The sequence below is a fragment of the Macaca mulatta genome, chromosome 15 (genome assembly GCF_049350105.2).
Source record: "Macaca mulatta isolate MMU2019108-1 chromosome 15, T2T-MMU8v2.0, whole genome shotgun sequence".
Taxonomy (NCBI): Eukaryota; Metazoa; Chordata; class Mammalia; order Primates; family Cercopithecidae; genus Macaca; species Macaca mulatta.
In genome coordinates this window covers 56,970,611-56,985,399 of record NC_133420.1, presented here as the reverse complement: position 1 = coordinate 56,985,399, position 14,789 = coordinate 56,970,611, and the positions used below count along the sequence as shown (strand labels likewise).

The 14,789-nt window shown below is 39.5% G+C and overlaps 1 protein-coding gene across 6 annotated transcripts; it reads left to right on the top strand.

Moving 5' to 3' along the window:
- The first annotated feature begins 204 nt into the window (after positions 1–204).
- On the top strand, positions 205–12,018 carry ZNF189 (zinc finger protein 189). 6 transcript variants are annotated; one of them, XM_077965439.1, is made up of 4 exons: positions 205–548; positions 756–891; positions 1,290–1,371; positions 9,290–12,018. In XM_077965439.1, the coding sequence occupies exons 3-4, from the start codon at positions 1,338–1,340 to the stop codon at positions 11,008–11,010; spliced, it is 1,755 nt and encodes a 584-aa protein (XP_077821565.1). In that variant the 5' UTR covers positions 205–548; positions 756–891; positions 1,290–1,337; the 3' UTR covers positions 11,011–12,018. The 6 variants fall into 6 exon arrangements, with proteins under 6 accessions (XP_077821565.1, XP_014972668.1, XP_014972666.1 ...); XM_015117182.3 differs by having other exon boundaries at positions 1,287–1,371; XM_015117180.3 differs by having other exon boundaries at positions 1,245–1,371.
- The last annotated feature ends 2,771 nt before the right edge of the window (positions 12,019–14,789 follow it).

Sequence of the window (14,789 nt, the reverse complement as noted above, 5' to 3'; positions counted from 1 at the left end):
ACCCAGATCAGCCAATCGGATATAATCCCAGTGGCAAGAGCATTCGTTTTCCTGTAGGCTCCCTCCCGCTGTGTACGCTGGGAAATGTAGTCCGGTAGCTGTTGCTCCGGCGCCTGGACCGCGGCGCTCTTTCCGAGCATGACGGGAGATGTAGTTGAGGGGGGCCCCGGGAACGATCTGGGTGACGCCTTCTGGTCCGGGGGCGGGCGGTCATAGCGCTACTTGGGTGAAAGGAGGAGGAACTGGCAGCGGGGAGGAGGCTCTAGCAAGGCCTGAAAGGCTGCGTAACCAGGCAGGAGTAGGAGTTGGGGTTCGAGGTTGGGGGACAGCCAGGGATCGCGGTCTGATACGCTGTTGGGGTCGTGACCGCCTGGGGGCCGAGGCAGGCACTGGTCAGACCCAGCCAGGGATCCTTGTCTTCGTCGAGCCTAATTTCCAGCAGCCGGGTAGGCCTCACCAGAGGCTCCTTTCCGTGAGGCCGCCCCCAATTCCTGCCCCTATTCTCTGCCTGGGAGATGGCTTCCCCGAGCCCCCCGCCGGAGTCAAAGGTAAGTAAGCACCCCTCGGGGATCCCGGTTGTCTCGCCACTACCCCAGCTAGGCCGCACCACTGCTTTCTCCCCGGGCCCCCCACCCACCTCCTGACCGCCTCTTTAGGGCCAGCGCCTTGCAAGGAGCTCCCCACTAGTGCGCTGGGTTGCGGTTCGCGAACAAACTGCCCACTGGCTCCCCCCTTTTTTTTTTTTCTTTTTCTAGAGAGACTTGATAAATCGGCCAGAGAAAATAAATAATGCTCCAGACTAGCTCTCTCATTTGTGAGTTCTTCAGGTGAAGCACCATTTTTGACCTTCCCTTGTGTCTTCTGTTCCTGGCACAGTGCCTGGACCCCAAGGTACACGCTTAGAGAACCTCAAGGAATTGAATTGAATAGAGTCACAAGCCAGTGCAAATGGAAAATTGAAGTAGGCAGTGAGGTGAGGGAAGCTTGGAGAGGCCTTGGGGCAGTTTACTAAAATTAAACTGTTAGGGCATAATACATCAGAAAAGCCTTATCCATAGGTCCTTTCTAGTCTGATATGTCTGTCAGTTACAGTTCGTTCCCAGAATTGGGCAACATATGAAACTTTCAGTTATCATGTTCCTCCTAGCCTATTTGGCCCCGATAAGTGATTGCCTCTGCCACTTTTAGTGGTAGAATTGTCCTTGAGACAACAGGAACTGACTACAGAAATCATACTATTTCAGGGGTTGCTGACATTTGAGGATGTGGCTGTGTTTTTTACCCAGGAGGAGTGGGATTATCTGGACCCAGCTCAGAGAAGCCTGTATAAAGATGTCATGATGGAGAATTATGGAAACCTGGTCTCACTGGGTAAGAATCTGCTGTTTCTCTAATTAAAATATCTAAGAAAGTAGAGAGAAATCAGACTAACAATATTTGGACAGAAACCAGTACCAAAACTGCTTAGTTCCAAAGTTCTGATTCAAACCTTTTAGCCATTAATTGTTTCCATACCTCTCATCCCTAGCTTCCTTGAAGTGACCAAACTGCAAGCCTTTCGGGCATCCTGTCTTCGTAATCTCATTCCCATATTGTTCTGTACTTTCCGTCCTGGCTCATCCTCCCACAGCTTTCCTCCCACCCCTTTTCACTCTGCCTTCTGGAGCCCCTGTTCGTCTTCACATAATGTTCCTTACCTCCTGGCCTTAACTGAAATCTGGCACTTTCCCAAGGACAACGTTTCTCTGGCAGTTTTTCAAGTGGGGGCCGCTTATTCTCCCACATCCGCCTCCTTCCCCATCCTTTGTCTCAGCGTTGGAAGGGGGAAGTTATTGTTCACTCAGCTTTTAAATGCTGTCCCCAAAGCATTAGTTGTCCACCTTCAAACAAAATCTCTCCTTCTTTGAGGTCTTTTTCCACTCAATTCCTTTTCACTGTCAACTTTTTGTTTGGTCCTTCACACATAACTTTGTCACATGTTTCATATCTATTTTAACTCATGCCATGGATGACCTAGTTAATACTTCAGCCTCAGTGGGTCTTACTTCAGGGACCCTGCTTTTCATTTTCACTCAGCACCTTACATCATTGATCACAGCAATTTTGTCATAACAGGCAAATCGTAAATCCCAATACCCTATTCTCTGACCAGTTATTCGGCAATGAAAGTTTATTGACTAACTAGACAAGGGTAGCCAAAACAGAGAGGCTTTCTCCCCTTGCGGAGCTTACTACAACTTCTCTATCTTTCCTACTTCTTTCCACCTAAACCCACTCATTATTAACGATGTTTCCTGTCCCTTGATGTTTCTGTTTTTTCACCAAGGTGTCCATCCTCTCTGGGCTTGTCTCCCCATCTAATGACCAGCAAGCTCACCTGCCAGCCTGTCATTATTCTCTACCCATTCTGCAAACTTCAAATCCTGTGTTTGTTATAAAATGCACCTTTCCCTCTTTCCTACCCGAATTGCTAAACATAGCAGGAGAAATTCTCTAACCAAAAAGATTGATGTCCTGTATATAAGTATGGCCTTTTTCTTCTAGTCTCCACTGGGGTTTTTATATCTTAGCAATATTTTTTGTCCTTGATATGCTCACTGCCCTGTTCTTTTTAGTGACTATTCCAAAAGCTTATCCATCATTCAGTAGTGAAGCTCACCTGTTTCTCAGAGAAAATAGGGGCCAATAAGCACGAACTCTCAACTTCTCTGCCTGTTATCTGCACACTTAAAGCTGCTCTCATCTTCTCACCTTTCCAGAAACTAATCAGTCATTCTTTGTTCCCTTATAGTTTCAGTCTCTATTTATTCTCCCTTATTCTGATGATTGGTATGTTCATAACTCTTCCAATAGGAGAAAAGAGAGGAAAAAAGAAAAAATCCCTCCTATGAGCCAGACTCTCCCTCTTGCTGCTGCCTATAATTTACTGCTTGTTCTCTTCACAGTCAGGATTTTGTAAGAGTAGTTAATGTGTGTTCTGTACTTCTTTACCTCCCCTTGTGTCTGAGCCCCTTTGTGTTGCCTCTAATACTCCCTTTAAATTGTTTAACAGTGATCTGTAACAACATCATTGTCAAATGCAGTAGACCCTTTTGGGACCTTATTTTATTCGACCTCTCTATGAACATGTGAGAGTCTTTATTGTTTCCCTCCATTGGCTTGCATTCTCAGACTTCCCCTCAGTCTGTACTCTTTCCCTGGGGGACCTTACCTACACTCAGGTCATCAGCTACCACTCTGTGAAGATAAGTCCCAATTTTTTTTTAGGACGTAGCCTCATTCTATTGCCCAGGCTGTAGTGTAGTGGTGCGACCTCAGCTCACTGCAGCCTCCACTTCCTGGATTCAAGAGATTCTCCTGCCTCAGCCTCCTGAGTAGCTGAGATAAACAGGTGTGCACCACCACACCCAGCTAATTTTTGTATTTTTAGTAGAGAAGAGGTTTCACTGTGTTGGCCAGGCTGGTCTCAAGCTCCCGATCTCAGGTGATCCACCCACCTTGGCCTCCCAAAGTGCTGGGATTATAGGCATGAGCCACTGTGCCTGGCTCAAATCTTTATTTCCACCTAAGAAAAGTAATGTGGAGCCTAACTGCCTAGGTTTAAATCCTGGTTCCACCACTTACTTAGCCTGGTGACTATAGTGATTTAACCTCTCTTTGCCTCAGTTTATTTTTTTATGAAATGGAAATAATAATAGCACCTACCTCATAGGGTTACTGTCAGCATTAACTAAATTAATATATGTAAAACACTTAACACACTAACATGTAGTAAGAACAATATAAATATTGACTTATATTGTTGTCATCGTCTTCTCTGTTGAGTTTCAAATTCCTAGTCATCTTTTGAAGACCACATGAGTAACTCAAACCTGGCGAGTTTCAATCCATTAAAATCAAGGGCCTTCTCTCCAGAGTTAAGCACTCCTTTCATTGTTTTACCTTGTATATACTCCTGCTATTGAATTTATTATACTATACTACAATCATTCTATATGTGTTACTTTTCTAACCTCACTGATTACCGTGAGGATGGTAAATATACCTGTTTCATTTGATTTCTCCAGCACTTAGCACAGAGCCAGGCCTATATTATATGCTTCTTAAATATTTGTATGACTAGGTACAGTTAATTTCAGACTTAGTATCTCTTAACTGGATTATTGCATTAACCCCTAAACTACCCTCTTGCCACTAGTCTCCTTTTTAAAAATATATTCTCTCTACTGCCACCAAAGTGATTTTGTATTAGTTAACTGTGTAAAACTTCTGATGGTTCCTGATAGCTTAAAGGATAAAAATCTTAATTTCTTATCATATAGGACCTTCCAAGTATAGCCTCTGCCTATCTTTCTTTCCTCGCCTGTTTTTTCCTGCACACTACTTTAGTCTTCAGCCATATCAGCTGTTGGGGTGTGTGTGTGTGTGTGTGTGTGTGTGTGTGTGTTTTAATATGCCATGTTGTCTCTCAGTCACTGCCAGATTATCCATACATACGGTATTCTGGTTGATAGAACCAAATAAGTGCCCATATGTAAATACCATATGGACAAGGTGTGACAGTGTGCCCATAGATGATCTTGTACTTGTAGGCTGTCCTCTTTATTGCAGCTTAAATACAGCTTTCCGTCATTCATCATTTATCCTCCCACAGTCTTTTCATCCTCCTCAATAGACCCTATCTCCAGCTCCTTGGTGAGAGCTCCCTTGATAAGAGATCACTATTACTCTACTGTTGCAATGCTTCTACTTCATCTTAACTGCTTTTCATAATGCAGCTCTCATCTAGCTTTATAGTTTTGGCTTTTCATTCATACTTTTCTTGTTCAAGCTTATTAAAAAGAAAAAAAACCTTCAATAGCTACATCAATGATACGGTTGATAGCTTAATTTCTCAGATCTTTGACATCTTCAGTTTTAATGACTCTTTCCGCAATGACTTGCAGATTGCCACCTTCTTACTGTGTCTTCACATGGCAGAAGAGGGGAGAGAGAGAGAGAGCGCAAACATTCTGGTCTTTGTTCCTCTTTTTATAAGAACACTAATCCCATCATGGGGGCCCCACCATCATGAGCTCATCTAAATTTAATTACTTCCCAAAGGCCCCACCTCCAAATACCATCACATTGTGGATTAGGAGTTCACCATATGAATTTGGTGAGAACACAAACATTCAGTCTATAACACTGTCTTATCTCTTTTTTTTTCCTTGACAATTTAGTCTTTCCTCGTATGTTCACATACTTCTGTCCTTTTGGCTTCTGGTTTGATAGGTTACAGTTCTAGCTACCTTCAGAATAACTAGTGACTTCAGTTTCAATTCCAGGTTCTTTGGTGAAACCCACTTTGAGTCAACTATCTATCTAGAAAAATTGGCTATGAGCACAGGATGGGAAGATACTGCATAAGCATTACCAAGCCCAGATCTAATGGATAGTCATTTCAAGGCTGCTCTGTGTGGAGCCTTACACTTGTTTTCTTCACCTGCCTATCCTGTTGACCTATTTATTTTTATGCCAATGTCATCGTTTTATTTGCTTTAACAATGTATTATATTTTATGTCTGGTAATATAAGTCATTCTTTAATAATCTTTTTCAGGATGTACTTCACTAGTCTGCCTTCTTCTAAACTTTAGAAGTATTGACTTTTTTATTGGTTCATAAATGATTTTTGATTGGAATGTGATTAGTTTCATAGATTGAAAGGAATTGAGATCCTTATAATATTGAATCTCTTTACCCATGTGGTTAACTCTGTTTAACTGTATCCTTTTGTCTTTCAGAAAAATTGTATGGAATATTTTTATGGAGCTTACACATTTCTTATGTTTATTCCTAGGTTTTATTTTTTTTGTTACTATTGTGAAGAGTTTATCATTTCTGTATAATATTTACTAACTTTTTTTTGTACTAAGAACAAGCTTTTTAATCTTGTTATGATTATATTTTCATTTGCCTATTTCAGGAATTTTAGGTATACATTCATATCATCTTCAAGTAATGATAATTTTGTCTTACTCATTTGAATGAAATTGACAGAACAGTATCCACTAATCCAGCTAATATAACTGAACAAATATTCTGAAGAGACTGCCTTCTCACAAAGAATTTACAATCCAGTGGAAGAGACAAATAATAAACAGTTAAAAAAATGCAGTGTAATCATAGCAATAATAGAGTTATGGACGAGGGCTGGTAATAAAAAAATAGAACACCTAGATCTGTCTAGTGGACTTAGTAAAGGCTTTGTAGAGGAACTGTTGCTTTAAACTTAAAGATTGCTTTGAATCTTAAAGTGAAACCAAAAGTTTGCCAGGTAAACAGTGTTGAGGGACATTTAGTAAATGACATATGTAAAGATAAGACATGAAAGAGTGTAACACAAACAATTTGCCTATATAAAGTATGATAAAGTAGGTAGGAACGTGACTTAAGGCTCAGAGACTGTGTCATGAAGAGTTGTATCATAGCAAAGAGCTTGATTCAATCCTAACGGTGATAGGGAGCTGCTAAATCTACAGGTGATGACATGGTAGAATTCTGTTTTATAGAGATCTCTTCTCAAATCAGTAAGGCAGATATAATGTGTTGGTAGTCTGAAGACTGGAGCCAAAGATTGTAAGGCAGCTACATGATTGTGAGGGTTAAAAGGTAAGTGCTAAAGATAAATCCAGGATTTGGATGATTGATTAACAATAAGAAGAAGGGAGAAATACAGGATGATTCCTGCTTTGAGACTGTAGGGTAATGGATGATGGTGCCTTTCAGGAGATAATTAAAGGTGGGGAAAGGCATTAGAGCAGATGATGATGACCATGTTAATTGTGAGCCCTTTGTGCGGCATTTAACTGGAGATGTCTGGAGGGTGTATATACAAAACAAGTAAGGATGTAAATGTGGGTAACAATAACAAAAATCAGTTGACAAAGGAAAAGAAATAAATGAGGGAAATTTATCAGAAAAGGCCAAAGAAGTAGGGAATGAAATAAAAGAATGTAATAGCGTAGAAACCAAAAACAGATAATGTCAAGAAATTGGGGTGGTCAACAGTGTTAGGTGCTGCTGAATAACATAAGAACTGAAAAATGCCCGTTTTAGGCCGGGCATGGTGGCTCACTCCTGTAATCCGAGCACTTTGGGAAGCCGAGGTGGGTGGATCACCTGAGGTCAGAGTTCAAGACCAGCTTGGCCAACATGATGAAACGCCATCTCTACTAAAAATGCAAAAAAAAAATTAGCCAGACATTGTGGCAGGTGCCTGTAATCCCAGCTACTTAGGAGGCTGAGGCAGGAGAATCGCTTGAACCCAGAAGGTGGAGGTTGTAGTGAGCTAAGATTGCTCCATTGCACTCCAGCCTGGGCAACAAGAGCAAAACTCTGTCAAAAAAAAAAAAAAAAAAATGCCCATTTTTTTTTTTTTTTAAATTTGAGTCATTGGTAATCTAATGGGAAGTTTCTCTAGATACTGGAAACAGAAACCAGATTTTGCCATAGGTTGCAGAATAGGTTGAATAGGAAGAGGTTGGGCATGGAAAACATAAGAAATAGAAAACCTCGGTGTTAAGATTTTGTTTCAATGCTTGGCTTTCATAAAGAGAAGGATTTCAGGTTCAAGATGAAATTGGACGTATTTATGTAATGGTAGGAAAGTGTCAATAGAGAGTGTATATTGAAGAAAGAGGAAAGGCAGAGGATAATTAAGCAAATGCCCAGAGGTGAGTGGAATCGATAAGGGGTGGATGGATTAGCTTTACATAAGAATCAGATATATCTTTACGTACCATTGGCAGATAATTTTATAGGTAGAGGACAGAAAGTTTAGGGAGTTCTTTCATGTTTTTTCATTATGTGAAAGAAAATACAGCCCACCGAGAGGGGACACTATAAGTAGCCTTAGAAGAAATAAAATTTCTAGTAGTTTCTTAGAGGGATAGGAGAAGGTTATTTTAGAATAAAATAATGACTAGTTTGAAGTAAGCAAATGGAAAATTCAAAGATGACTCCACAAAAAAATTGAGAGAAAAGAGGATGTATGAAAAAGGAGCTTGTTTAGGGCCAAATATAAATTTGGTCATTATTGAATCTTCTGGTGGAATTATCTAATATCTATTCCAGCAAGAGATGGAAAACCAGGAAGATGTCAGAAGCAGGCCTAAATGTACTATATACCACTCTGTTATATGATAGACCACTGTGCTGTCTTTTCTTCAACACATCCAAGATTTTTATTTCTCAGATGTCATGCAGCCTCTCCGTTGGAACAAGATGGTGAACCTTGGGTCTTACATTGTTAGAGAGTTTAGAATCACTTGTACTTGCGGTATGATTTGTGGTTGGTGAAGTCATAAGCTACCACAGACTGCCCTTTTTGGTTGTTACTCCCACGAACTCTGACCATGTTTCTTAATACTTATTTTATTCTGCATCCCAATATCATAGACTCTCTGTCACCTAACCCTTTATTATTGTTTTTAAAAGCCATTTTGTCTCTTTATACAGGAACTGCTTTTTACTTAATATTTTCTTTATCATATTATTTTCTTTCCCCATTTTTTACTTAACATCCATTCCATTTGATGGGGGTGGGGGGGGGGGGCTTCATGTCTTATCTCTGAATCCTGGCTGATTACAGTGTTTCTGGAGTGCTTTTGATGGGCAGTGAGTAAATGCTTGTTAATAAATGAATTATTGTTTCCCCTGGATCTTTGTCTTTTATTCTTCTTAGCATCTTTTTTTATTTTTATTTTTATTTTTTTGAGATTAGGTCTCACTGTATTGCTTAGGCTGGTGTGCAGTGATGCAAACATGGCTTGCTGCAGCCTCAACCTGTTGGGCTTAAGTGATCAATCCTCTCACCTCAGCTACCTGAGTAGCTGGGACTACAGGTGTGTGCCACCATGCCTGGCTACTTAAAAAAAATTTTTTTTCTTTTTTGGTAGAGATGAAGTCTCACTGTTGCCCAGGCTGGTCTCAAACTCCTGAGCTCAAGTGATCCTCCCACCTCACTCCCCCAAAATGCTAGGATTACAGGCATGAGCCACTATGCCTGGCCATTAGCATCTGGTCCTTTCTGTTAATTATTTGGTCTGATCATACTCCAATAATGTTTTTTCATCCTAAATTTTCCTGAACTTAGTGGGGATTTTTTTTCATCCTACCCTGTTTTCTTTGATAGACTGATTAATCCCACCTTGACTTGATTTGTTTCTTTGTTTGCCCATTTTACTTTGTTTCTCCTTGCTTCAAAGACCTTGATTGATCTTTGTATTTCCTGTTTATTATTCCAGATGTTTTGAACAGAGATAAGGATGAGGAGCCAACCGTAAAACAAGAAATTGAAGAAATTGAGGAAGAAGTGGAACCACAGGGTGTAATAGTTACAAGAATCAAAAGTGAAATTGACCAGGATCCTATGAGTAGAGAAACCTTTGAACTTGTTGGTAGGTTAGATAAACAAAGAGGAATCTTCTTATGGGAAATACCAAGGGAATCTTTGACCCCGGAACAGAGAATGTTCAGAGAAAACACTAACATTATCCGTAAAAGACCAAACTCAGAAGAGAAATGCCATAAATGTGAAGAATGTGGAAAGGGTTTTGTCCGCAAGGCCCATTTCATTCAACATCAAAGGGTCCATACTGGTGAGAAACCTTTTCAGTGCAATGAATGTGGGAAAAGTTTTAGCCGCAGTTCATTTGTTATTGAACATCAGAGAATTCACACTGGGGAAAGGCCCTATGAGTGTAATTACTGTGGAAAAACCTTTAGTGTGAGCTCAACCCTTATTAGACATCAGAGAATCCACACTGGAGAAAGACCCTATCAGTGTAATCAGTGTAAACAGAGCTTCAGCCAGAGAAGGAGCCTTGTTAAACATCAAAGGATTCATACAGGTGAGAAACCCCATAAATGTAGTGACTGTGGGAAAGCCTTCAGTTGGAAATCACACCTTATTGAGCATCAAAGAACTCACACTGGTGAGAAACCTTATCACTGTACCAAATGTAAGAAGAGCTTTAGTCGAAATTCATTGCTTGTTGAGCATCAAAGAATTCACACTGGGGAAAGACCCCATAAATGTGGTGAATGTGGGAAAGCCTTTCGATTAAGCACATACCTTATACAACACCAAAAAATTCACACTGGCGAGAAGCCTTTTCTTTGTATTGAGTGTGGAAAAAGTTTCAGTCGGAGCTCATTCCTTATTGAACATCAGAGGATCCATACTGGTGAAAGACCTTATCAATGCAAAGAGTGTGGGAAAAGTTTCAGTCAACTTTGCAACCTTACTCGTCATCAGAGAATTCACACAGGAGACAAGCCCCATAAATGTGAGGAATGTGGGAAAGCCTTTAGTAGAAGCTCAGGTCTTATTCAGCATCAGAGAATTCACACCAGAGAGAAGACTTATCCATACAATGAAACTAAGGAAAGTTTTGATCCAAATTGCAGTCTTGTTATACAGCAGGAAGTCTACCCTAAGGAGAAATCTTATAAATGTGATGAATGTGGGAAAACTTTCAGTGTTAGTGCTCATCTTGTACAACATCAAAGAATCCACACTGGTGAAAAGCCCTATCTATGTACTGTCTGTGGGAAAAGCTTCAGCCGGAGCTCATTTCTTATTGAACATCAGAGAATCCACACTGGTGAGAGACCCTATCTGTGCAGACAGTGTGGAAAAAGCTTTAGTCAACTTTGTAATCTTATTCGACATCAGGGTGTTCACACAGGTAATAAACCCCATAAATGTGATGAATGTGGAAAGGCCTTTAGCCGGAACTCGGGTCTTATTCAGCATCAGAGAATACACACAGGAGAGAAACCTTATAAGTGTGAGAAGTGCGACAAAAGTTTCAGTCAACAGCGCAGTCTTGTCAACCATCAGAAGATGCATGCAGAGGTGAAAACCCAAGAAACCCATGAATGTGATGCTTGTGGTGAAGCCTTTAATTGCCGCATTTCTCTTATTCAGCATCAGAAATTGCACACAGCATGGATGCAATAAATGTAGAGCGATACATAAGCTCAATTTGATTTGAGACTAGTTACCCAAGTGCAGTTTTAGTATGGCTCAACGTGGGTCAAATTTGGTGATAAAGCAAATTCTCCTTGGCCTCAGACAAATGGTTTCTAAAGATTCTGTGAATAGTGGACAACTGCCCATGAGCATCTGACTTCCCTTACTCTTTGTTTGATGATCATAAAGACTTAGTAATTTATATAAGTATCTTTAATAAATCTTTCAGCAGAGAGATTAAACCTAGGTTCAGAGCATGGGTGCTCTGAGGGACAAAGTAGGATTGCTATAAGGGAGCTGGAGCAGCTGATATTGGAAAACTGAGAATAATGATTCAAAGAGTCTTCTGTCACCATCTCATATTGTGGTTCTTTCAGTTCCATGATATGTTTGGCTCTGCATGCCAAAGTCCAGTGATTAAGCACATATAAGTTGTCAAGGAAACAAAGCCCAAATGTTTTTGAAATCAATATACAGTTTTTGTCCTTGTTTAAGTAAGCCAGATGTTTGGCATGTGAGTTAAAGGCAGTTCCAATGCCTGATGGTTCCCAGATCTATGAAATGAGTGGACCATTAACCTTACATGTAAAGATTATGTTAGTAATTAAGAAACCTAACAAAGGTGTTACCAAGGAACCTTTGGGAGTGCCTTTTTTGTTTCTCAAGATGGACCCAAAAAAGTGGAGGAAAATACTGTTCTTTTGTGCCCTCCTACCTGTGAAAGATATTTGTAGTCCTATGTGAATGAGCTTATTCCTCCACAACCAGGTGCATATAAAAGTGTACATATTTTGATTGCCAAGAATTGGAATTGAAAAGACCTGGAGTCTATGCTAGGAAGCTGAGATATTTTGGTATTGCATTGGTTTTTATGATAACTAGGTTTTGCATGCAATTAAAAATCCTTATTTCTTGTTCTAGGGCTTCCCTTAGTTAATGGTTATTATAAACCTATTACTTCATCTGTTTTAACCATTAAAACCTGTTTTGTTTTTTGCTTTGTGTAAGAGTTGTTACTTGAGTGTAAAACCAATTCTGTGAAAAGTATTACTGTATTTTTAAAATTAGAATCAAAGATAGGAAGGAAATTGCTCTCATTCGTTCTGTGTGTGACTAGTTAACCTTTTCTGGAGAAGCTCAATTAAGCCCAGGTTCTTTAGTTTCTGAGTATAGAGTTCCAAATTACCAGAATTCTGTAATTCCAGCTTCCTAGTAGTTTGAGCAAATGACCCCTCCCTTTCTCCTATACCTTAGTCATTCTAAAAATTACCTCCAGACTTTCATCTTCCTATCTCTTTATGTGTGTACCTGCATGTGAGTGTGGAGATTATGATACATGTATAGAAAGATAGATATCTTTGTGCACTCCCTTATTCAAATTAGGTACTCATAGTTACTATACAGCTGACATTTAAAAACAATTTGTAGTACAACGAAAAGTACAAAAAACAACATACTGCACCTGACTCGTCCATAAAATTATCCTGCCCTGGATCTTCCCAGTTGTACTTATTTTACACCAGTTCCCAGATCAGGATCTCAACTAATGAGGTTCTTAGACCTGTTCTCAGTATTTTAAAAATCTATGATGTATGTTTTCACTGCATGTACACTGAAACACAATTCTTTGCTTTTTCTTGAAGTCACATCTGTTTCTTGTATGGTTATCTTCCATAGCAGAAGCACTGGCTGCTGTTGACCTCATAGTAGTTTGACCCATGTTTATATGAGGTATTCCTACATAATTTTTAATATCCTTGGACATGAATCTGGAATTTATGGAAATTTCATAATTTTAAGATCCTTGGACAACTCAGAACTCCAGTAACAGTTAACAATTTTTGACTGCATGTACAAATCATTGCTTATAAAAAACATAGCCCCCTGAAAAATAATTTTTTAAAATTATACTTTAAGTTCTGGGATACATGTGCAGAACGTGCAGGTTTGTTACATAGGTATACATGTGCCATGGTGCCATTTTGCATGGTGCCATTGCAGAAATTTTCTTCCATTCTGTAGGTTGCCTGTTCACTCTGATGCTAGTTTCTTTTGCTGTGCAGAAGCTCTTTAGTTTCATTAAATCCCATTTGTCAATGTTGGCTTTTGTTGCAGTTGCTTTTGGTGTTTTAGTCATGAAGTCTTTGCCCATGCCTATGTTCTGAATAGTATTGCCTAAGTTTTCTTCTAGGGTTTTTATGGTTTTAGGTCTTACATTTAAATCTTTATTCCATCTTGAGCTAATATTTGTATAAGGTGTAAGGAAGGGGTCCAGTTTCCACTTTCTGCATATGGCTAGCTAGTTTTCCCAGGACCATTCATTAAATAGGGAATCCTTTACCCATTGCTTGTTTTTGTCAGGTTTGTCAAAGATGAGATGGTTGTAGATGTGTGGTGTTATTTCTGAGGCCTCTTCTGTTCCATTGGTCTGTGTATCTGTTTTGGTACCAGTACCATGCTGTTTTGGTTACTGTAGCCTTGTAGCATAGTTTGAAGTCAGGTAGTGTGATGCCTCCAGCTTTGTTCTTTTTGCTTAGGATTGTCTTGGCTATGTGGGTTCTTTTTTGGTTCCATATGAAATTTAAAGTAGTTTTTTTCTGGTTCTGTAATAAAAGTCAATGGTAGCTTGATGGGAATAGCATTGAATTTATAAATTACTTTGAGCACTATGGCCATTTTTATATAAAAATTTATTTTTTTAAAAAAGCAATTAAGTGTCCATTTCTGTTTCCCAAGAAAATTATAAAAAGTATGCAGAGGGCTCTAGAGAGGGAAATGAAGTATCTAGAAGAGAAGGGAAGGAAAAAGTTAAATCAAGAGGAGGATGCTCAAGATGAGGCTAAAAGATGAGCACCAGGGAAGATGAATAGTATCTGAAGGCAGGGGAATTGTGAGATAACTGGTAGCTACAAATCGAACTCCTGATTTCTTGATGAATTGGGAATATGAGAGGAGGTAAGGCTGCCCTTCCGTAAGGGCAGATCAAGAGTTGTCATGCCAGGGAGACTATTCTGCCTAAAATTCTGTGGTGCTATTTTGTATTTAAGTATGCTGTGTATGTTAAAAGGGCACATATTTGAAGTGTTCAGCTCTTAGTTTTCACTACTAACCACCTATTTAACCAGCACCCAGCTTAAGAATAACATTACTAGTACTACAAATACTTCCCTTGTGCAACTTTGCAAATATTAAACCCCAAATCCTGTGTTCCATTTTAAGTCGAGACAACCTGTAAGTGAACGGGAGGGAAAGATTTGGCACCAGATTTTTTGTTTGTTTTTGTTTTTTGTTTGTTTTTTAAATTGTCACCTGGTTCTTATTAAGTGTGCAAGGACCATGGTTCTTGACCTTCCTTAGATTTGTGGATCTTAATTCTCAGAAAATTGCATTTGCAAAATATTGTGCCAGGACCTTGTTTCTGTGTAAAAACCTCAAGAGGTCTTTAAAGTAGTACAGTTAAGAGATTATGGTGCTTCAACTAAGGCAGTGGAAATGTGAGAAAGAGATGGATTTTAGAAATATTTATAAACAGTGAAATTTTGTTGCTAATTGGATGAGAAAACTAAGGAAGAGTAAAGATTCAAAGTCACTTTGGGTGGTTGGTGTTCTTATTCAGTGAGACAGGACAAAAAAGTGTACCTTGTATGGAATGAGGAGATCACTAATATTTTGAATGTCTGTTTGTCTGTGAGATAGTAAAGATGTCCAGAAGCAATTGCGGATATGGATATGGTGCTCAGGAAAAAGAACTGGGCTAGAAATGGATT

What these genes read in the sequence shown, in the direction of transcription:
- ZNF189 (NM_001261609.1), top strand. Translation starts at nt 516, where the DNA reads ATGGCTTCCCCGAGCCCCCCGCCGGAGTCAAAG. An exon ending in GCCCCCCGCCGGAGTCAAAG is followed by an intron (nt 549 to 1,244) that starts GTAAGTAAGCAC and finishes ATACTATTTCAG; the next exon opens with GGGTTGCTGACATTTGAGGA. An exon ending in TGGAAACCTGGTCTCACTGG is followed by an intron (nt 1,372 to 9,289) that starts GTAAGAATCTGC and finishes TTATTATTCCAG; the next exon opens with ATGTTTTGAACAGAGATAAG.